The following is a 22,938-nucleotide window of genomic DNA, read 5'->3' as shown; positions in this document are numbered from 1 at the left end:
AAAGGGGAAGCAAGAAAGTTAATCATTCTCTGAGTTTCGTCCTAGGTCCCAAACACCTAATTACACTTAAGAAGAGCCAGATCCCAAACCTGTTCCAGAACAATAGCTTCAAACAAACCTCAGCTGACGCTGGCCTCAATACCCCCTACCTTCGGCAATTTCTGGAATCACACTATTTTTGTTCACCTGATATTTGCCTGTGATTGACCCTTCCCTGGATTCCTGGAGGAACATGTACTCTAGACCCTTTTCTAATAAAAACCCCTAGCCCCAAGCCGCGACAAGACTCAGTCTCCATTGCTTTCCGAGTCTCCCAGACACCCCTGTCTGCTATTCTCTGTCACTTCACGATTCAATAAACTGTTTTTACTTTCTCTGGCTTGCATTTGATTTCTATCCTGTGTGAAGCCAAGGACCCTTTTGGCTGGTCTGGTGGGGAACCCTCCCCTGGGTTCTCAGACTCAGCCTGCCTGCATCAGACCTGGTTTGGATCCTGATTTGAATGAACCAATTGTAAAAAAAATATCATGAGACAATCAGGACTTTCAACTTTGACCGAGTATCTACCTAGTGATAGTGAGGAGTTTCTATTTTATCATTTTGTTAGGGAAAAAAAAAAAAAGGAGTCCTTATCTTCTAGAGTATTTGTGGGCAAAACCATATGATCTTTGGAATGTGCCTTAGAATAATCCAGTACACTTGGGATGGGGGTACAAAGGAGGTAGATTAGCCATAAGTTCCCAGTCACTGTAGCTGGAGGGTGTGGGTGCTGAGGGTTCATGATCTATTCTACTTCCGTTTCTGTTTGGCAATTTCAATAATAAAAGAGGAGATTGGGTCCATTGCCTCCCTTTCCTCAAGTGTTAGATTCCTCCTCTGGGCTTGTCAAGCCACGTCACCCGCTAAACTGCAGTCCCTTGGTTTCCCCGGCCCCTCTTGAAGGCAGGGGCTGCCCCAGGCCCCCTCCGTCTCCTGGGGACGTGGCTCCTGGCGTAGAGGCATGTGTGACCTAGTCTTGGTTGGCCTCTGGAGCTCCAGCTAGCATAAGTCCCTTTGACGGCCAAGGCCACAGTCATTTCAGCCGGGCCTGTTTGTTCTGCGGGGGTGGGGCAACGTAAAAGCTCGAGGAAAGTAGATGATATTTGCCACTCAGTGACTGGGGCCGGGCGAGGTTCTCAGACAATCCAGCTGCTGGCTGGACAGATGTGCTCTGAGGAACAGGCAGGGCGAGTGCTGCTTTCCACAGAGTTCAAAGTCTAGGCCGATGTGTCTCCTTGGGCCAGCCCAGCTCACACCCAGACAGGCCAAGGGAGAGAAGCTGGAGGAGGCAGTGCCTCGGATCACTGGGCACACGGGGCGCCAGGCCAGGAAGTTCTGCTCAAGTCCATGGCCAGGAGCACCCAGATAGAAAACCTGCAGTGTCGGCCACAGCTCCCGGAGAAGCGCGTGGCTCCCAGGAAGTGAGCCCCAAAGATGAGGCTCCTCAAGCTGCTCCTTTTCCTGGCCCCCTGGGGAGTCACCCGAGCTGAAGCAGGTAGGCACCCCAGCAATTGCCTTTGTTTTGTACTACGAACTTGGGGATCGGGGAAGCTGCTCCCGCTTGGAGAGAGCTGAAAGTGCTGCTAAAAATAGCAAGGCAGGAAGTTAGGGAAGGGAGGCCCCAGGAGAGAGAGTGAGTGAGTGAGCGGTGGGGGTGCTCTTTGAGCCTGAAGGTCTTAAGTGGAGGCCAGAGCTGGCCAGGGGAGGGACACTGACTTTGCGAAGATGTGTGGGTACGTGTGAAGAGCCAGCCATCTGGTAGAGGAAGAAGGCGGCCGGCAGATTCACGACTTCATTCAGCCAACATTGGTTAAGGGCCTTCTGCATATCACGCACTATCCTAGGAACCGGGAATGTGGCAGAAAAGAAAGGAAACAAAGCCCCAGTCCTAGGGAAGCATTCCGTCAACTAGGGAGAAGCAGACCAAACGACACTTGCACAAGTAAATGCATGATAGTCCAGGAGTTATAAGTGTTGTGGAGAACAATAAAGCAGAAGAAAGGGGTGGGAGTGGGGATGGGGGGACTTACAGTGTGGCCCGGGAGTGACATTTGAGTAGAGACCTGAGGCAGTGAGGGAGGGAGCTGTATAGACATCCAGGAGAACATTCCAGCAAGAGAGCATGGAAAGCACACAGGCCCTGGGCCTGACACTCAGGGGATACATGTGAGGACAAGCCTGGGGCCAGAGTGCTGGAGCAGAGCAGGCAAGGTGAATGGGAGGGATGAAGTTGGGGACCATGGGGGTGGGGCTGGGGGGCTGGCGCCAGCTCGCATATAAACATGTAGATGGTGTAAGGACTCAGGGTGGAATGGGACATCATCGGAGGGCTTTAGGCAGAGCCTTAGGGTGATCTGACTCGTGTTAGGTTTTAAAAAGGGCCCCTGGGCTGTGCGTTGAGAAGAGACCATGGTGGATAAAGGTAGGTTGACCAACTTGTCTCAGTGTGCCTGAGACTTGCCTAATCTGAGCACCTGAAGTTCAGTGACCTGGGCGCACTGGGGTGGTTGGTCACCATGATAAAGGAGAAACAGTCAAACCCGTGGGCAGGCTGTTGTCATCCTCCAGTGAGAGGAGATGGAGGCTCGCCAGGATGGTAGGAGCGGGGCTGGCTGGAGACGGTCTGATTCTGGACAAGACTTGCTGGCAGATGTGGGGGTGACAGGAGGACTCCAGGGTGACTCCAGGGTGACTCCAGGGTCTTTGCCTTCAGCTGGGAGGACGGAGTTGTCATTGGCTGAGGTGCAGGAGGAGGGGACGGTGGTTTGAATAGGGATGTGTCCAGTTGGAGATGCCTATTAGATTTCCATGCAGTGGAAGAGGAGTCAGTGGGCAGGCTGGACCTCTGGTTCTCCTGAGGATCCGAGGTTGCCCTTTCCTGGAGTCCTGGGATGGGACCTGACAGGGGACCCAACACCCTTTCTGTAGCTGCTGGAATGAGGCTGAAAAAGGGAGGGACAGGCTCAGGTCTCTGCTCGTTGCTTGTTCTGTGGGGCTCAGTGCTCCCAGGCTGGAACCCAAAGGGTTGGTGGTCTCAAGGTGCTCCCCTGGACACTACCCAGGAGCAGCTGGGAGCCCATGGCACAGCTGGGCGTCTTGAGGCCGGCAAGGAGGAACCTGGGGGCAGGAGACCAGAGCTAAATGCCCAAGAGGGACTGGGCTCCAAATGCTGTGACCCAAATGTGGAAATATTGCTGGGACGAGCCCTGAGAGTGTGTCGTTCCCTATGAGGGTGACCTCCCTGGCAGAAGGCTGAGTGGAAGTCCTCCTTCTACCTGGGAGGCAGACCCTAGACCCCTTTGGAAATAATCCCTTTGTCAAGTAGGGATTATTGAGTTTGCTGAGCAGTAAAACACCTTACCCAAGGTTACACATGTAGTAAGTGTCTGAGTTGGGACATGAACCCAGGCTGTACAACTTCACCCTGCTTATCAAATAATGCTGTCAAAACAAACAAAGGGACACTGAAGGAAAGAGCCAAGAAGAGCGAACCTTTATTTTTTGGGACTTACGATAGGCCAGGCTGGGGCTAGTTGCTTGACATCTGCTGTCCTTTCAAAACCCACTTGAAAAATGAAAGAAGAAAAACCTCATTTGGTTTTTATAGTCCCTGTAAAGCGGGTACTATTCCTATAATACCCATTTTGCAGATGAGGCAAGTGAAACTCAGAGGAAGCACACTTGCCCAAGGCCGCACAGCGAGGAAGTGGCACGACCAAGTCTGTTCTCAGCTGCCTTACCCAGTATGCCCTTCGAAGGGTCCTCTTGGGATGGTGGGTTTTATAGGTACTATTTTTAATCTTTTCTCCAAACTTTCTGGAATGTATATATCTATACTTTAAAAAGAAATTAAATTTTATTTATTTTCTTTTTTTAAATTTAAATTCAATTAATTAACATATTGTGTATTATTAGTTTCAGAGGTAGAGGTCAGTGATTCATCAGGTGCATGTAACACCAGGTGCTCATGACATCATGCGCCCTCCTTCGTGCCCATCCCCCAGTGCCCCCATACCCCCACCCTCCTCCCCTCCAGCCACCCTCAGTTGGTTTCCTATGATTAAGAGTCTGTTATGGTTTGTCTCCCTCTCTGATTTCATCTTGATAAAAACAAAATTAAATTTTAAAAGAATTCCACAGCCCTTGTAGGTTTTTTCAGACTCCGAGTCTTCCCTGAAATGCAGGAGAAGGTTGAGTCACCCGATCAGAGAGCAGTCATACCTGCTTTGCCCTGAACTGTGGCGTGTCTACTTCCACGGTCCTTAGCCAAGAGGCTGGGTGGGGTAGCAGCCTGCTGGCTCCCTCCCCTCCCACATATGCCCCATGCAGCACCAGCTTGTCCTTCAGCTTCTAACTCAGAGAAACGGACAATCCCTGTCCCCGGGGGTTAGCACGGTAGGCAACATTCCCCTCAAGAATAAGCCTGTGGGGCTGTCGTGAAGAGAGGGCAGTCTACGTCCTTAACACAGGGGGTCAGGAGATGTTGGCTTGAACCAGGGAACCCTCTGTGTTTAGGAGGGCCTCAGCTTATAGAGGAGGTTATTCCTTAGGGTCGAAAGCAAAGGACTAAAATAGCGACCAAGGGGCGCTGGGGTGGCTCAGTTGGTTAAGCGACTGCCTTCGGCTCGGGTCATGATCCTGGAGTCCCGGGATCGAGTCCCGCATCGGGCTCCCTGCTCGGCAGGGAGTCTGCTTCTCCCTCCTACCCTCCCCCCTCTCATGTGCTCTCTCTCTCTCTCTCTCTCATTCTCTCTCTCAAATAAACAAAATCTTTAAAAATAATAAAATAAAATAAAATAAATAAAATAGCGACCAAGATCGTCCTGTGGTGTGGGTTACACACAATCAGAGAGAAAAGTCAGGAACCACTGAGCGTTAGAACTGGCAGGGCCTTCAGATAACTTTGTGCAGTACTCTTATTTTAGGGTTAGGAAACAGAGGCTCTAGAAGAGAAGAAAAAGCGAGGCCCAAGGGGCAGAGGGGCCCAGGGAATAAGCACTCAGGGTGGCTTGTCGGCCACGCGGCCGGATGCTGCAGGTGAGGTCGCTCCTCTCGTCCACACATCCACCCCTTTGCCACGGGCACCAGGATCCCCATTTTACAGATGAGGAAACTGAGACTCAGCTGGGGAAATCTCTCATTCAAGTTGCCATTGCCAGTGTGGAGGAGCCCAGATTCAAAACCAGATTTCCCTTAGTCCACGTTCCATGCATGCCCTTTCCAAAACAACCTGCTGCCTTCAGCCAGAAAACCTGGGTCCTACCTTTTAACATCTATGTGACCTTGAGCCTCTATGTCACTCTCCATAAAACAAGATAGGGATAAAGCAGAGGAGAGTTTAAACATGATAGTTAAGCAAGATCACACACATATGTTGTAATGTGCTGTAAAAGTTTAAAGGACCATTTTTTTTTTTTTTTTTTTTTTTTAATATCCAAGGTCGGGGCGCCTGGATGGCTCAGTCGGTTAAGCGTCTGCCTTCGGCTCAGGTCATGATCCCAGGGTCCTGGGATCGAGCCCCACGTTGGGCTCAGCGGGGAGCCTGCTTCTCCCTCTCCTCCCTGCTCTTGCTCTCTGTCACTATCTCTGTCTTTCTTTCTCAAATAAATAAATAAATAAATCTTTTTTAAAAAATAAACTTTAAAAGTAAGTAAATAAATATCCAAGGTCACACTGCCAGCTAGCGACAGAGTAAAGTGCATCGTGATCTTTTCTGTTCTGACACGATGTGAATCATAGGTCTGCCACTGACTAGCTCACTTTCCTCATCTGTGAAATGGTACAATACTAGAATATATGTCATAATTTTGTCATGAGTAGAGTGCATGGGTAGAGTGCTTGGCACAGCATCTGGCATTCAGTAGGTGCTAAATAAATGGCAGGTGTCTTGCTGCCTGCCTTTTCTTGTTTCCAACTATAAGTAGGCTCAGTTTAAGACCTTCTTAGGTTCTAGGAATTATTTTTGCAAGTCTCCCTCCTCCCATCAGGAATCATAAAGGATCTCATATTATATGATTTTAATAAAGTTTTAAATGCATCATTGATTTTGATGGTATTGTTTTTTCCCTGAACTTCGGAGCCAGTGCATTTTTTCCAGCCCCCAAACATGTCCATGGGTCTTACAAAGATACAAGGCTCTGGGCCTTATATTTGTTGTCCCCTAGTGGACAAGGGGGTCTGGTGACCCGTTTGGTGATGGAGGAGGAAGACCAGGAGTGTTCTACCTGCCCAGGGATAGGGAGCAGAACTGAGCTCTCAAAATTTAAACTGGAGGGTGGACTGTGCCCACCAAACCTCCAGGAGGGGAGAGGATCTGTCTTCACATTGTTCTCAAATCCTGGCTCCCGGATCTGCACTTTATCTGCAGAGGACAACAGCTGAGGGGATGCTGGGGTGACAGGGGAAGGTTGCAGCCACTCCCCCCTCATCCCTTCTCCCTCCGTGGGGAAAGGCGGACTTGCAGGACCCCAGGGATCAAATTCAGCCTACCTGCTGCTTTGCAATGCTGAGTGCTCTGGCATTATCTCCTGTTATCTCAATTAACCCTCACATGGACCCTAAGATGTAGGGGGCGCTGTTGTCCCCCTTTTACATCTGAGTAAACTGAGGCACAGAATTGCTCACGTTTCCACAGCTAGTGGGCCGTGGAGCTGGAATTTCAACCCAGGTCTGTGCTCTCAACTACTCACTGTAATTGATACCAAATTTATTCATATTCTCAATAATAGTGAATGATAATGACAGCTAAGATTGGTACACCTTTTCTTAAAACTGAAGGAACACATGAATACATTCTTACTGTAAAAGATTCAAGCAGCGTGAATATATAGAGACTCTTAATTTTTTTTTAAGATTTTATTTATTTATTTGACAGAGAGAGACACAGCGAGAGAGGGAACACAAGCAGGGGGAGTGGGAGAGGGAGAAGCAGGCCTCCCGCGGAGCAGGGAGCCCGATGCGGGGCTCAATCCCAGGACCCCACGATCATGACCCGAGCCGAAGGCAGACGCCTGGAGGGGGCTTTTCCCATCCTCCTGAGCCACCCAGGAGCCCCAACACTCTTAATTTTAATGAGACCCCTGTGCACAGGAAGATCTGAGGAAGTCTGGTCTGAGAGTAAAGTGTTGAACTGCCCCATTCCCCACACCTTCCCAGGGTCTCCTGCCCCAGGGGCAGCTGCCAGGGCCAGTGGTGTACTGGGATTCTTCTCTACAGCCCTTTCTCTTCGCTGTCTTATTTGCTGCTCTCAGACAGCCGGCCAGATGTCAAACACCCATAGGCTCCGCAAGGCTAACGGGCTTGCCAGAATCCTCAGTCAACACATGAGAGAGCGTGGACTAGAAGCCAGATAACCCACCACCCTCTCAGTATACTCACCCCCTCCTCCATGACATTTTGGAGCTTACTTCCTCACAGTCTGTGACTAATTCCATAGAAGCCTGTGGCTTCCACTGTTTTATGGGCAGCATAAGTGTTTTATAAAAGCCATCTTCTGGAGGCTCTGAGGCAACATTGTGTCTCAGCTTTGGAGCCTGGGAGGGCTGGGTTTGAACCTCAGTTTCCGCATCTGTGAAATGGGCATAAGAATCCCACCTCACAGAATGGCTGCAAGGATGGAATGAGATGAGAGTGTATAGGGCACCTCGCTAACATTCTTTGAGGGCTTACTAGTCCCACCATCCTCCCCACAGCCTTGCTCATTCATTGAATATATATTTGGGCATCTTCCACATCCCAGGCACTGTTCTAGGTGGTGAGGACGCAGAGATGAAGAAGATAGGCTGCACGATCTCAGGGAACTGACATTGTAGACAGGGAAGATGGATGATAAGCAAGTCAACAGGATCATTTCATCACGTGAGAGTGCTCTAAAGAAAATAAAACTGAGGGAGGTGATAGCTAGTGACCAGATTGGGGTGGGGTGGAACTTGAGAAAACGTAGTCAAGGAAGCCTTCTCTGAGGTGGTGACCTTTGGGCTGAGACCTGAATGAGGAGGAGAAAGCAGCCATTTGATCAGTGACCTGGGGAAGATTGGAGAAGGCAGCCGAGGAACCAGGAAAGAGCCCGTGCGAGGCGAATGGGTGGGGTGGGTTGGTCTGTGTGAGGTCTGTGGAATCTACCTCCACAGTGAAGACACCAGAGCCCAAGGAAGTGGAGCCCCCTGCTCTCTGCACCATTCCTTCCACTACCCTGGCCTCTCCTGGAGTCAGGCCGCTGGGGCGCACACGTGCGTGCGCGCGCACACACACACACACACACACACACACACACAGGTCCCTAGGAATCCGGGGGAGGCTGGAAGGAGTTTCAGTTCTATACTCTGACTAGACCGGAGCTCGTGAGAAGAGAGAAACTGACAGATGACATGTGAGCCCGTCAGCAGACAAGGAGTTTCTGGAGTGAAGCAGTGTTCCTGGAGTTCTTAGAGGGCTGACATCAAAGGGACAGAATGGCTCCCTCTTTATGGTTAGTTGAAGAAGAGCCTGCTTGAGGCAGGGGAATGGTCTCTCGTGGCCTTCAGAGGAAGCCAGGGGACCGCACTCCAGAGAGAAGGGCTAAGGAAGGGCCTCTCACCCTATCTGACCTGGCCAGCCTGGCCTCAGGCTTGGAAGCAGGTGCCACCCCCTTCCAGTCTCCGGGCAGGGGCTCGGGAGAGCCCACCTACTCTGCCCACGTACTGGTTGAAATGGGGCAATTCGTTTCTTTGGCTTGGGATTTTGTCTCTGTAGGAGTAATTTCACATATATTGATCACAATTTGTATGACAAGTTTGAATTTCCCCAATTATAAACAAAGGCTCTCAGTTTGGGTAAAAGAGAAACATGCAGGTATAGACTGTCTACAGAAAGACATATCAAAAATAAAAAGGCAACAGTTCGGGGCACCTGGCTGGCTCAGTCTGTAGAACATCTGACTCTTGATCACAGGGTCATGAGTTCAAACCCTACATTGGGCATGGAGTTCACTTAAAAAAAAGAAAAAAGGGCACTGGTTTTACCCCCTTAGCAATCACACCTTCCTGGGAGAAAATAGAGAGCCACAGGACCTTAACCATTTACCGTGTGATCTCAGGCATGTTGACCTCTTAGCCTTAGTTTCCTTATCTGCAAAATGGGGATAATGATCAATACAGCCGACCCTTGAATGACACAGGTGTGAACTACGAAGGCCCACTGGTACACAGATTTTTTGATACGGTACGGTAATGTATTTTCTCTTCCTTATGATTTTTCTTTTTTTAAAGATTTTCTTTATTTATTGGGGGGGAGATATCACAAGCAGGGGGGAGGGTGGTAGAGGGAGAAGCAGACGCCCCACTGAGCAGGGAGCCCGACTTGGGACTCCATCCCAGGACGCTGGGATCATGACCTGAGCCGAAGGCAGACGCTTAACCGGCTCAGCCACCCAGGCGCCCCCTTATGATTTTTCTTTATCTTTTTTTTTTAAAGATTTTATTTATTTATTTGACAGAGAGAGAGACAGCGAGAGAGGGAACACAAGCGGGGGAGTGGGAGGAGGCTTCCCGCGGAGCAGAGTCTGATGCATCATGACCTGAGCCGAAGGCAGATGCTTAATGACTGAGCCACCCAGGCGCCCCACCCCCATGATTTTTCTTAAATAACGTTTTTTCTCTAGCTTACTTTATTGTACAAACACAGCAAATACATATAACATACAACATATGTGTTAATCAACTGTTTATGTTATCAGTAAAGGATTCTGGTCAACAGTAGGCCATTAGTAGTTAAGTTTTGGGGGAGTCGTAAGTTATGCACAGATTTTTGACTGTGGGTGTCGGTGCCCCGAACCTGCATTGTCCGAGGGTCAACTGCACCTCCAGGGCTGTGGTGACCGTGTAATGACCTTGGGAGGGATCATGACTTACTTAATCAGTCATTTGCACCCTAGTGTAAACAAGCTTCTGATCCTTTCCTGGGACCAGATTTAGATAAGGAGAGGTGAGGAGAAGTCTTGGAGAGAGGCTCCGGGGCTGGACTTTACCTTCGGACCCCTCCTAGAGCCACAAGGAATGTCCCGTGGCTTGGGTGGTGCCGTGGCTATCCACCCTGAAAGCAGCCCTGGGAAGCCGGGGGCTTCCAGGCCCCGGGCCGGGTTTCCTGGGCTGGGAGCAGGGCTGGGGGGATTGACTGTTGGCACGGAGTGACACAGGAAATGGAGGAGGAAGTGATGGAGGGTGAGGAAATCCCAGGCCTCACCCTTGTCTTAGCCAAAAACATGGAATTTAGGGCAGAGGCCAAATCTGTTCAATAAGCATCGTTGAAACTACTTATCCGAGGCCCTGTGCTGGGTACGGATGACAAATCCACCCCATGTGGCCTGTTTCTTTGTTGGGATTCCTTTCTCTCAATCACACCAAGAGACTTTTTTTTTTTTTAAAGATTTTATTTTTAAGTAATCTTTACACCCAACATGGGACTTGAACTCACAACCCTGAGATCAAGAGTCACATGCTCCTCAGACTGAGCCAGCCAGGTGCCCCTCATGCCAAAAGAGATTTTTGACATTTCGGCCAGCCTTGGTTGGAAGCTGAGACCAGGTTTCAGGGGACCGATTCGGCAAACAGGACAGCTCCCAGCTGCATCCAGAATCACCAACCACTACACACATGCGAGTTTCAGCCCAATCTGTAGTTGGGTCCCTCCTTTTCTTGAACTCCATCTTCACACATACTACACAGGTTTTTGTTGGTATTAATGTACAAGATCTTACAGTGCAATTCGTGTTGTAAGGCTTCTCCCAGGTCAGATTTTTTATGTATTTCCCTGGAGCCTGAGAAGATCTGGCTCTAGTTCTGGGCTCAGCGAGGTAAAGCAACTCACCCAAGGTCACACAGCTTATAGGTGGCTCCAGAGCCTGAGTGCTTCACCATGGCACTCCTCAAACTTTGCTTTCAAACAAGCACTCTGCTTAGAACTCCCAAAGGATTCTTTGAGGGTCATGAGGCCCACCCCCTCCCCCACCCCTGCTGCTGGGTCCCCTGAGGTGGGGAAATGGAGAGGGTCAAGGGTCACAGGTCAGGGACAGAGCCAAGCTTTTTCTCTACTCCTCTCAGTGCCTCCCTGGGCAAAGTCAGACCTGTGGCTCTTTCTCTCTGAGCCCTAGCTTCTGAGGAAACTGTTTTACATTTGCAGCCTGCTCTCTCCCAGCCGGGACTCCCCCCCAGGCTTCCTCCCCATCCAGGCTCAGGGAGGTACCAGCATCAAAGAGGGTCTCCTTTCCCCTGCAGGGAAGTTCTGGCACATCTCTGACCTGCACCTTGACCCTGACTACAAGGTCTCCGAAGACCCACTCCAGGTGTGCCCATCAGCTGGCTCCCAGCCGGTGCCCAGCGCAGGTCCCTGGGGCGACTACCTCTGCGACTCTCCCTGGGTCCTCATCAATTCCTCCATCTACGCCATGAAGGTGATCGAGCCGGAGCCAGACTTCATCCTCTGGACGGGGTGAGAGCAGTCACAAAAGCCACCCTTCACCGGGCCGCTGCTGGGTGCCACCTGCAGACCTGGCACCCTCCCCACGCTAGCTCCCTTAGTCCTCATACCGGCCTTGATTCAGAGAGGATGGATCCGAAGCTTGAGGGACACAGCCTGCCCAAGAAACTGTGGGCCTGGCTGATCCCACAGTCCGTGCCCTTGACTGTGTCTCCTAGCCTTAGCAGAACAAAGCTCTCTCTGAGGCTGGGGACACAGTCATGGCACATCTGGGTATGTGGAGAACTCCTGGATTTTATTATTTTTTTAAAGATTTATTTATATATTTATTTGAGAGAGAGAGAGGGAGGGAGAGCAGGAAGAGGGGCAGAGGCAGAGGGAGAACCCCCAGCAGACTCCCCGCTGAGTGCAGAGCCTGACAAGGGGCTCGATCCCATGACCCTGAGATCATGACCTGAACTGAAGTCAAGAGTCAGAGGCTTAACAGACTGTGCCACCCAGATGCCCCAAGAACTCCCAGATTTTAAGTAAGGGGGATGAACACTGGGGCCACTTCCACCGGGGTTTAGTGATCCACATGCGGGGAGGGATGAAGGTAGGGGGGCTGAAAGTGGTCCTGGCTGCCCTGGCCCCGGGGGTTCTCATTGGTCACAGCACCACTCTGCCTGAGGATAGCTTGTGGGGTGGGTGATTTCTACTCAGCCAGACTCCATTTCTGCTTCTCATCCAAGGACACTGCTGCGAGTCCTCCAGCTTGCCTCAGAACTGGCTGTCCTTGCCCTTCGTGGTCCACCCTTCACTCACTGGCTCCTTTCTCCCTCCCTTGCCGGGGCAGCCTGTCTTATGCTCAGCCCTGGGTAGACGCTGGGGAACCGAGCTGATACAAACCCAGACCGGCTTTCAAGGAGCTCCCCGTCTTGTGGGCGACACAGACAAGCCCACTGACCACTGTATCCCAGCCGGGAGAGAGGGTCACTGGGGGATGTAGGAGCTTTCCAGGGCACCTGACTCCATCTCACAGGAAGTGGTAATCGGGGGGCTGGTGAGGAAGGCTGGCTGGTGTGCTGACTTCCTGCTCCCTCTTCCAGCCTCAATGGACACTTGTACAGGGCAGGATCAGGCCCGTGATGCCCCCAGCTGGCCCTCAGTGTGGCGTGGGAGTGACCGGGAATGACCCTCAGATGGACCCTGTGGTTGGCAGGAATCAGAGATGTGACAGTGTCTCACAGCAGCTCAGGAAACCGTCTCAGAAGAGAGTGAGCTTTAGGCTCTGACCCTGAACTCTTGCTCCCAAGGGGGATCGTGCTCGGGGAGCCTCTGGATTTTCTAAGGAGGAACATTTGGAAAGACGGGATCCCTCTGGGAAAGGCGACTGCTTTGGGAAATTCAGGATCCTTTAACAGAAACATGATGTTTCTGGGAAATCTCTGGGACCTTGCAGAGATAGAGGACATTGAATGAGATGACCTCTGGGACCTTTTATAATTCAATTTCTAAAAAGTTTGACTTTTCAGGGCGAGTTGCAATCCCTTAGGGGTAACCTGTAGAAACTGGAAACGCTTTCTAAAAGAAAGAATTAGATCCTCCAAACTAGACAAAAAGGGGGCGGGCGGGGATTTTGTTTTGAGATCAAGAGTCAGATGTCTGACTGAGCCATCCATGCGCCCCTTTTCTAAATTGGATCCAGCCGAACAAGGGACTCAACGGTCCCAGGGCTGGTCCAGGATCTGCCGTAGAGTAGAGATGAACTGTAAACGCTGATGCCAGCTCCCAACTCCTTAGGACCTTTGGGGAACGGAGAGGACTCAGAGCTGGTTTTTCCACCCCAAACTCCCTGGGGACTTGCAGAGGGGACTCGAACCCCCAAGTTTCCCTCTTTACATAATAATACTAATACAGCCTAGCAGCTACTATTCTGCCTTTTATTTAATTTAATTTTAATTTACTTTTTAAAAGAGAAAGGAGAAGAATTTTATTGGAGCTCAAGTTAGGACAGCTGCCCAGGAAATATGCTCTTTACAAGGAAGAGAGTGGTCCCACTTGTCTACATTTTATATATATAATTTTCCCCGCTTTATTAAAATCTCACAAATACTGTAGGAGTAGGTACCAGTCTTATCCCTACTTTACGGATGAGATAGTGGAGGCTCAGAGAGGTTAAGCAGCCAGCCCGGGGACCCACAGCAGGTGCCCGGCAGGGCCCGGGTTTGAACTCTGTCCTGCGTGACTCCCGCCTCCAGCCTGGCCCTTCCCTCGCAGGGGCTGCCGAGGGCCAGCTCCACGGCCTGTTTCCTCATAGCTGAGCGGTCCCTTCCTTTTCTCGGGGCCCTTCCTGAGCTGCCCCCACGGAACTGGCTCGGTGGTGTTTTGCAGTGATGACACACCTCACGTGCCCAACGAGAGACTGGGAGAAGCAGCGGTGCTGGGAATCGTGGAGCGCCTGACTGGGCTCATCAGAGAGGTCTTTCCAGGTAAGCCCCCTGCCGTCAGGGGTCTCCCCCACCCCCTCCACCCCGCAGTATTGCCTGAAGCCCAGGCGGAGTCCGGCCCGGTGGGGGTGGCTCAGTAACAGCGGCAAGATATGGAGGAACAACCTTCCACCACGGACGACGCTGGCTGCTGGCCAGATCTCACAGCAACCGATCGAGGAACGCGAGCCATCGCTGGCCTGTGTTTCCACGCAGAATCCAGTGGACGGAAACGCCTGACATTTCACTGCTTTCTGCCCGAGCCTGTTTTACAGCGACTCACAGCTCCTTCTTGGGGCACCTGCAGTTATTTATAGGCATCGTTCCCGGCAGGTGTCACGGGGACTTGCACGTAGCCCTATGTCCTGCTGTGGCCCCAGAGCTGCCATCCACTGCCCTTAAACCATCCTGGCTGCCGGGGCCTCTGAGAGATGCTGATTTCCAGCCCAGGTGCTATTCTCGGTGCTTCCAAGGACTTCAGAGCCCAGGAGAGCAGGCAGAACCTGTGAGTGGTTGTGGCAGTAGTCCCGTGGCACGTGACAGGGAGAATGGGATCTGCATGCCCCATCTAGCGCCCCCGAAAATGTCTTTAGGCAGGCTGTGCCAAACACAAGGTGCCAGGGACTGAATCAGGCCCTCAGGCTGTCAGCTGGGGACCTGTCAGAGCAGCCCGCTAGCCCCCACCCCCACCTCCTTCGGGTTCTGGAACGGGTGCATCCTCTAAAGGTCTTAGACAAGGATCGGCAGGCCCCGGATATGGACTGATGATAATAAAAATAAATATTAGCACAGTAGTAACTGTACGTATCTCTGTACTGAGTGCTAAGTGTCAGGCGTTGCTCTAGGAGTCTAATAGGCCGTAGCTCATTCACTGTTGTGACATTCCTGGAGAGAAGTGCTATTACTCTCTCCATTTTACTGGTGAGAAATGTGAACCCTGGAGTCAAGCAAACTGGTCAAGGTCACGTGGCAAGGGCGGGGACACAAATCCTGGTTTGAGCACCACTGTGACCCACCACTCCCGCCACCACTCCGGGAGGGGCCCTCAGCTGCTGTCACCATCCCACATCTGACCTCGAGGCAACCTCCTTTCCCACCTCCTTCCCTCAACGTGAATCATTTTATGCACCGTTGTCTGGATGTGTAGATAAGGCATTGATGGCTCAAAGCTAGCCAGTTCCTAGGGAGGGATTCAAACTCAGATCTGACTCTGAGCACTCTTCTCTGCTCCGCCGGGGCTTCTGGAATAAAAGTGAAATAATGGACAAGAAAATGCTTTAAAGGGCGCCTGGGTGGCTCAGTTGGTTAAGCGTCTGCCTCCGGCTCAGGTCATGATCCCAGGGTCCTGGGATCGAGCCCCGCATCGGGCTCCCTGCTCAGCGGGGAGTCTGCTTCTCTCTCTCCCTCTCCCTCTGCTTGCCGCTCTGCCTACTTGTGCTCTTTCTCTCTCTGTCAAATAAATAAATAAAATATTAAAAAAAAGAAAATACTTTACAACTATGAGTTCACATACAAATGTAAATTAGAAGATCCTCTCGTTTATAACACACTTGCACATTTATTGAATTTCCTAATAATCCAAGATGCCGTCGACTGTTAGATGCATTATTATCTTATGTATTGCTAAGGAAAAAAATGCTGTTAGAGTGTAACGGTGCTGTCTTGTGGCCTCAATGAGAAGTCACAACCCACCTGTAGAGATGTTAAAATAAGAATATATTAGAAGAACTGAAAGGAGACATTATCTTATTCGAGAATTATAGCAACACAGGTCAAGCAGAACACTCTCCATTTTATAGATAAACAAGCCGAAGCACGGAGAAGTCAGGCAAATCGCTGGAGAGGAGGAAGGGACCGGAGCTCGAGATTTTGGGTCCCTAACATGCGTCATGTGTTCTTCCTGCCACGTTGCCACCTGCGTCACTGTGAACCCTGGCCCAATTTCTCCAGCAGGGCTTAGCGGTGAATGCAGGTGAACACAGAGCCTGCTCCCAGAGCTCAGGCTCTGCCAGTTTTCCGGCTGGGCCATGCCCTGGAGATTCCGTTTCCTGTCTGCACAAAATGAGGAAAATCATGGTGCCTGACCAGAAGGTTGTTGTGAGGATTAAGTAATCCACTCACTCATCTAGTCAACAAATATGTACTGAGTATCTACTAGGAGTGAGATACCATTCTAGGAGGAGGGACCTTGGCCGTGGACTTAGATACCAGGCTGTGCCCGCATGGAGTTTATGCTCGTAAGGGGCTTCTCACAGTGCCCGGCACAAAGAAGCAGCAAAAAAGGGGAAAGATTCCCTCCCTTCTCATCTGTCCTTGGAATTCCAGGGGTTTGTGTTTTTTCTAAATGGATCCTTTTTTTTTTTTAAAGATTTATTTATTTTAGGGGGGGAGGGGCAGAGGGAGAGGGAGAGAATCTCAAGCAGGCTCCCCGCTGAGCATGACCCCAAGATCATGACTTGAGCGGAACCAAGGGTCAGACTCTTAACCGACTGAGCCACCCAGGCGCCCCTCTAAAAGGATTCTTAATGGCTGCCGGCATTTATATTAAAGAGGTGAGATTTTTTCCGGGCAGTGACAGAGGTGGCTTCTGGGTTGGCAAACAGTTCCCGATGGGATTCCGACCTTCTCCTTCTGTGGAGCTTTCAGCCCTCCCAGATCTTGTGGGCTCTCCAGGGCAAAAAGTTGGTGAAAACATCTTCCCCATTGGGAATTAGAGGTGCCCGCCTCCCTCACTGGTTCAAGGTCACTCACTCCCTGGGGAATGCCAAGCTCCTGTAAGGGCAAAACCCTACCCTGAGCTCAGAGGAGTTTTCGTTTCTCATCAAACATTTATTGAGCAACTACTACTTGTCAGACATAGACATAAAGGAAATGCATCTGATGGGCTCCCTCCCACTGCGGGGTGATTCACAAGCCACTTCCTTCTCTGACCCCCACCCCCACCCTGACCCCCACTTCCACAGCAAGAGGCTCTTCCCTTTTTTTTTTTTTAAGATTTTATTTATTTATTTGAGAGAGAGAGAGAGAGAGAGTACAAGAGGGGGGAGGGTCCGAGGGAGAAGCAGACTCCCCGCTGAGCAGGGAGCCCGATGCGGGACTTGATCCTGGGACTCCAGGATCATGACCTGAGCCGAAGGCCGTCGCCTAAACAACCGAGCCACCCAGGCGCCCGAGACTCTTCGCTTTTTTGTGACAATCCTCCCACCTCAATCAATACCTGTCAACCCTACTTACTGCCCTTCGAGGCCCCCGGGACCGGCACTGGGTGCCTGGTTCCGGGGTCTATGCGTTGGCCCACACGAGGTGTTGATAAACACCTTCTGAATCACGGAATGCGTGAAACTCCTAAGGCTCCCAGGGTGAACCAGACCCCTCCCCTACTGTAACCGGACCTGGAATGGACAAGAACGTGAAGCACTGCGTTACCAAGGGACTCAGCAGGGACGGGGAGATTATGTAGATCTTCCACCCTTCTTTTTCCTGTCCTCTTATGCTTCCGGCTTCCTTCCCACCAGGAAACTCTCTGCTGGGAATGGGGTTAGGAACTGGGATCAGAGAACTCACTACTCTTCCTTCCCAGGTCTGAGCAATGTGCCGCCAGAATCTACTGTATGTTGTTTTCTGTTTATCTCTGTATTTCGCTCCTCTGTGCTATGGCCCTCCCCCATGGGCTCTGATGGCCAGGGGCGGCCTGAAAAGTACCAACTCCACTGAGCACCGTCACATAAATATATTTATATGTTTCTTTTTCATCCCAGATACCAAAGTCTACGCTGCTTTGGGAAATCATGACTTTCACCCCAAAAACCAGTTCCCGGCAGGGAGCAACAACATCTATGATCGGGTAGCAGAACTGTGGAGACCCTGGCTCAGTAATGAATCCATCGCTCTCTTCAAAGAAGGTACTAGCACCATTTGCAAGTATAAGTACTTCCTTGTCTGCCAAGGTCTGATCAAATTTTGTCCCCACCACGACCCCAGGAGATGGTACTGATTTTATCCCCATTTTACAGATAAGGAGACAGAGGCTTAAAGATGTCGAGTCCCTTGGCCAAGATCAGCCAGCTTAGAGGTGGCCACTTGAGAGCAGAATCCAGGGCTGACTGCACTGCCCATGCTCTCAACGGCTCTCACGAGGATCCTAAGTGACCATTTCCTGAGTACTTAGTGGGTGCCAGGCACTACTCTCAGCACATGCCAAGACCCCCTCATGGAAACAAGGAAGGGGCAGTGACCTCTGGTTCAGGCAGGGTTTCCCACCCTTGGCACTACCGACATCTTGGGCCAGATAATTCATCGTCGGGGCTGCCCAATGCATTGTAAGATGTTCAGTAGCATCCACGGACGCTGGATATGAGGAACACCCTCCATCGCCATAACCCGAAATGTCTCCAGACGCTGCCAAACGTTCCCTGGGGACAAAATCAGCAGCCAAGGACCACTGATCCAGAGACACGGCCAGTCCAAGGTGACCCTGGCTACTCTCTTCCCTGTCCTCAGTCCCAGCGGGTCAAACCCAACCAGAAGCCATTGATTTAGTCCACAGAGATCAGCTTCTGGGACAGAGGGTTGAGTGAACAGGGTTGACAGTGGATCTGGAGGGGCAGACGCATCTTACTGTTCTTCACATTATAGAAAGGGAGAAACTGAAGCACAGAGCGCTGAAGGCTAACTGTTCCCACGCTGCACAGCTAATAAGTGCTGGAGCCAGGACTTGAGCTGAGCCAGCGGGCCTCCGGAGCCTCTGCTCTTCTCACCACGCCCCTCCTACAGGAAAGATGGGAAGGGAGGATGCGAGGGCAGAAGGTGGGAGTGAGATGGAGGGCCACAGAGGCGTGTTCGTCCGACGCAGGGATCCTTCAGATTCTCCCTGGCTGTGACACCTTAGGTGCCTTCTATTCTGAGAAGTTGCCGGGACTGAGCGGGGCTGGGCGAATCGTGGTCCTCAACACCAATCTGTACTACAGCAGCAATGAGCAGACGGCTGGCATGGCAGACCCTGCCCAGCAGTTCCGGTGGCTGGAAGATGTGCTGACCCGGGCATCCCAAGCTAAGGAGATGGTAAGGGCTCCCACCTCCACCTGCTACCCTCTCTGGGGTCACTTCCTGAACAAGTCTCCCACCTCTGCACAAACTCACCCACTCACTCGAGGGGCCCGTAGTGATATTACTGAGGGTCCTTCATCAGCCTGGCGCCTGGAGGGGGCTTTTCCCATCCTCAGGGCAGTCTGGGAAAAAGAGAAGGGTACTCCACGTGGCAGGCTTAGCCCGCACGAAGGCGCAGGGGTGGGAAACCTGGTAAAATCATCGCTGGGGCCTTAGAGTGCTGGCATCTGCCTGGGGGTGGGCTCTGGGGGGACCCTGGAGCCTGTCTGCTTGCCTCTGGCGAGAGGGGCAGGTGTTGCCAGGTGGAAGTGAGGGGTTGGGAGGGACACCCCTGAGCCCCTCCTGGGCACCCTTTCCTTGCAGGTGTACATTATTGGCCACGTGCCCCCGGGCTTCTTCGAGAAGACGCGGAACAAAGCGTGGTTCCGGGAGGGCTTCAATGAGGAGTACCTGAAGGTGGTCCGGAAGCACCATCGAGTCATCGCAGGGCAGTTCTTCGGGCACCACCACACCGACAGCTTCCGGATGTTCTACAATGATGCAGGTACTCGCCGCGGAGGACAGCTGCTGGCCCACCCCCCTCCTCCTCTTGCCAGCCTCCCTCTCAGCCCCACGGTCTCTCTCCTGAAAGGTACTCCCATCAGTGTCATGTTCCTTACCCCTGGAGTCACCCCATGGAAAACCACCTTACCTGGAGTGGTCAACGGGGCCAACAATCCAGGCATCCGGGTATTTGAATATGACCGAGCCTCACTGAGCCTGCAGGTCAGGAGCCCTGGGTCCGCTGGGGCCCGAGGGGGAGGATGGGGAGGGACCTGAATGTATCACCGCCTTCCCTAACTCCTTCCAGCTAAGCCACCCTCTTCTAGAGCTCAGGTTCCCTTGAGCCGCTCCAAATCTGCAACCAAGTCAGGTCAATTCTTTGTCCCCAAATCTCCCTTCACCCTAAATCACAGCCTCCTACCTGGCTTCCCTACCTCTAGCCCTGCCCTGCTGTAGCTCATCTACTACATACTACAGAAGGCACTAATCTTTTTAAAGCACTTGTCTCTCTTCTGCTCAAAAACCTTCAATGGCTCCCCAGTGCCCACAAGATAAACTGGATCTCTTTGGCCTGGTGTTCAAGGCCTCCTGCAGTGTGACCTCATGCCTATTGCCCACCTCATGCCTACACCGACTAGGCCTCAGCCAAAGCCGGCCCCTAACTCATTGAGCAACCCCTCATTTCCTGGGATGGGCTTGTGATTGTTGAAATGGCAAAGAAATAGTATTCCTTAATTTATTCAACAAAATGTACTAAGCATCTACCATGAGCCGGGCCCTGTGTTGAGCTCAGGAGTTACGTAAGTGAACAGTGACAAAGTCACTGCTCTCCCGGAGCTGACGTTCTTACAGGAGACACACAATAAATAATAAGGAACTGAGGGAGGGACCCACTCGGGCGTCCGGGGAAGGCGGAGGACAGAGCAAGTCAGCTGCCCTGGGTGGGACTGTGCTTCGCGTGTCAGGCAAGAGCGAGGAGGTCGTGGCCGCAGAGGAAGGCACAAGGGGAGGGGGGGGGGGACGAGGTCAGAGCCTGTCAGCCGTGATTAGGACTCTGGATCTGGAGGGTTTGGGGCAGAATTAAATATTCTGACTTACAATATTACAAAGTCACCCCGCCGGCTATGCAGAGAACAGGCTGTAGGGGGCAAGGGCAGAAATGGGGGGTGGGGGAGGGTGAGTTAGGAGGGGACCACGCTAACCACCGAGAGGTGATGGTGGCATGGGCCAGGGCGTGGCAGTGGGGCAGCGAGACGCCCCAGATCCTGGATGTCTGCTGAAGGCAGAGAAGGCAGGGTTTGCTGGTGGGCTGGATGAGGGTGTCAGAGAAAGAGAGGAGCCAAGCTTTGGCCTCAGCGCCTGGAGGGGCGAAGCTGCCCTTTACTGAACCGGGATCACCGTGGGACGAGCAGGTTTCAGAGGGAAGATCAGAAGTCTGGTTTGGGACCTGTTAACTTGGCGAGGTCTAAGCGGTGCCCCAGTGAAAATGCTGAGGACGAGGCAGCTGGGTATCAGGTTGGAGGCCCAGGAAGAGGAGGGTATAGAGATTTAATCGGGTGATTGAGAGAGGACACTTAAAAGCCAGGGACTGGATGGGATGACCTAGGTCCTTGACTCTAGAGTAAGTGTACACAGAGAAGAGGTCTGAGGTCTTTCGAGAGTGTGGCCTGTTGTCCACACGGGCACTCAGAGGGCCTTGGCAGAGGAATCACCGGCCGGTTCCCCACCTCCCCCCCACCCCCGACGGGCCTTCTCAGGAAAGGAGGCAGACAGGCCTGGGTTTGAATCCTGGCTCCACCCCTCATGAGACTTTTTACCTCTTCCTGCCTCTGCTCATCTGTAAAATGGGAGTAACAGTCCCTCACAGGGTTTGGAGAGCACGGAATGAAATAACATAACGTGCCTCGGGGGGAAGCTGCCCTCCATACGTGGCAGCTCCTCTTAGCCCACTGCTGGTGACCTGAGGCAGGCCCACAAATTTAAGTGTAAAGCATCGGACAGATAAGCCTTTCCAGATTCTAGTTCTGAAGATGCATCTGATCCTAGGAGTCTTGGGTGTATCTCAAACCCTCCTCAATCACAATTCCATAATCTCTTTCAGCCAGGCACTCCCTGACACTTCTTTAAGTTGCTTTTTATCCATTAATTCTGTAAATATTTACTGAGCTTCTCTGCGTACCTGGGACAGAAAATGAGTAGGCCACGGGGTTAACAACCTGGATTCCAGCGGCGCCTGGGGGTGGCTCAGTCGTTAAGCGTCTGCCTTCGGCTCAGGTCATGATCCCGGGGTCCTGGGATGGAGCCCCACGTCGGGCTCCCTGCTCTGAGGGAAGCCTGCTTCTCCCTCTCCCACTCCCCCTGCTCGTGTTCCTTCTCTCTCTCTCTGTCAAACAAACAAACAAAACCCAGCCTGGATTCCAAACCCACCTCTGCCACAACACCTGTAGGACTCTGGACAAATGAAATAACTAACCTTTTTAGGACTCAGTTTCCTCATCTGTGAAATGGGGTGATAACTGCAGTTACCGCACCAGCATACCAGGCATACCCCGCAAGTAGGAAATGCTCACCAGCAGCAGTCATTGTGAGAGCTATAAGAATTGGGCGGGGGGGGGGGGCAATGCGAGGTGTAGGATTGGGGGGGTGGAAGCTGCCAGCTCCTCATGGCCTGCCCTCCTCACGCCCTCTCTCCAGGACATGGTGACCTACTTCGTGAACCTGAGCCAGGCGAACGCGCAGGGGACCCCGCTCTGGGAGCCAGAGTACCGGCTCACCGAGGCCTACGGGGTGCCCGACGCAGGCGCCCGCTCCATGCACGCGGCGCTGGGCCGCATCGCCGACGACCCCGGCGCGCTGCAGCGCTACTACGTCTACAACTCGGTCAGCTACGACCGCGAAGCCTGCGGCCCGGCCTGCCGCGCCGAGCACTTGTGCGCGCTGCGCGAGGTGGCCTTCGACGCCTACGCCGCCTGCCTGCGCGCCCCCGGCGCCGCGCCTGCGCCCCAGCTCGCGCTCCTGCTCGCGGCGCTGCTGGGCCTGCGCGCACTGCTCGCGCTGCTCGCGCCCTGACCCCGGGCCACGCCGCCACACGTGCCCGGCGGCCGCAGCGGGAACCGGCGTGGAGCAGCCGGATCAGGAATGGAAGCGCCCAAGACCTCCCCCCACCCCAGCGCGTGTTTCTCTTTCCAGGTTTCATCCAAAAAAACAATGCGCCTCTTATTCTGTGCGTTTTTCCTTTTCATATGTAAACAGTGTTTCCGGCAACTCCCGTACTGAGTTACTGAACAGTTATGAACGTCCCCCCCCCCGCCCCGACCCCCCTGCATTTGGA

General features: G+C 52.4%; 1 protein-coding gene across 4 annotated transcripts; it reads left to right on the top strand.

Annotated features, from left to right (window-relative positions):
- Window positions 1–1,161: 1,161 nt before the first annotated feature.
- Window positions 1,162–22,889, top strand: SMPDL3B (sphingomyelin phosphodiesterase acid like 3B). Of its 4 annotated transcripts, none has more exons than XM_073903110.1 (8): window positions 1,168–1,534; window positions 11,289–11,502; window positions 13,864–13,961; window positions 17,717–17,860; window positions 18,811–19,019; window positions 19,428–19,608; window positions 19,696–19,829; window positions 22,302–22,826. In XM_073903110.1, the coding sequence occupies exons 1-8, from the start codon at window positions 1,474–1,476 to the stop codon at window positions 22,674–22,676; spliced, it is 1,416 nt and encodes a 471-aa protein (XP_073759211.1). In that variant the 5' UTR covers window positions 1,168–1,473; the 3' UTR covers window positions 22,677–22,826. The 4 variants fall into 4 exon arrangements, with proteins under 4 accessions (XP_073759209.1, XP_073759210.1, XP_073759211.1 ...); XM_025856352.2 differs by having other exon boundaries at window positions 1,171–1,534; window positions 18,847–19,019; XM_073903108.1 differs by lacking the exon at window positions 19,696–19,829 and having other exon boundaries at window positions 1,162–1,534; window positions 22,302–22,889.
- Window positions 22,890–22,938: the final 49 nt, after the last annotated feature.

Source organism: Callorhinus ursinus, unplaced genomic scaffold (assembly GCF_003265705.2).
Source record: "Callorhinus ursinus isolate GAN/ISIS: 27379988/994484 unplaced genomic scaffold, GSC_fseal_2.0 scaffold18, whole genome shotgun sequence".
NCBI lineage: Eukaryota > Metazoa > Chordata > Mammalia > Carnivora > Otariidae > Callorhinus > Callorhinus ursinus.
The sequence above is the reverse complement of the archived record's forward strand: the minus strand, read 5'-3'. Positions and strand labels throughout refer to the sequence as shown.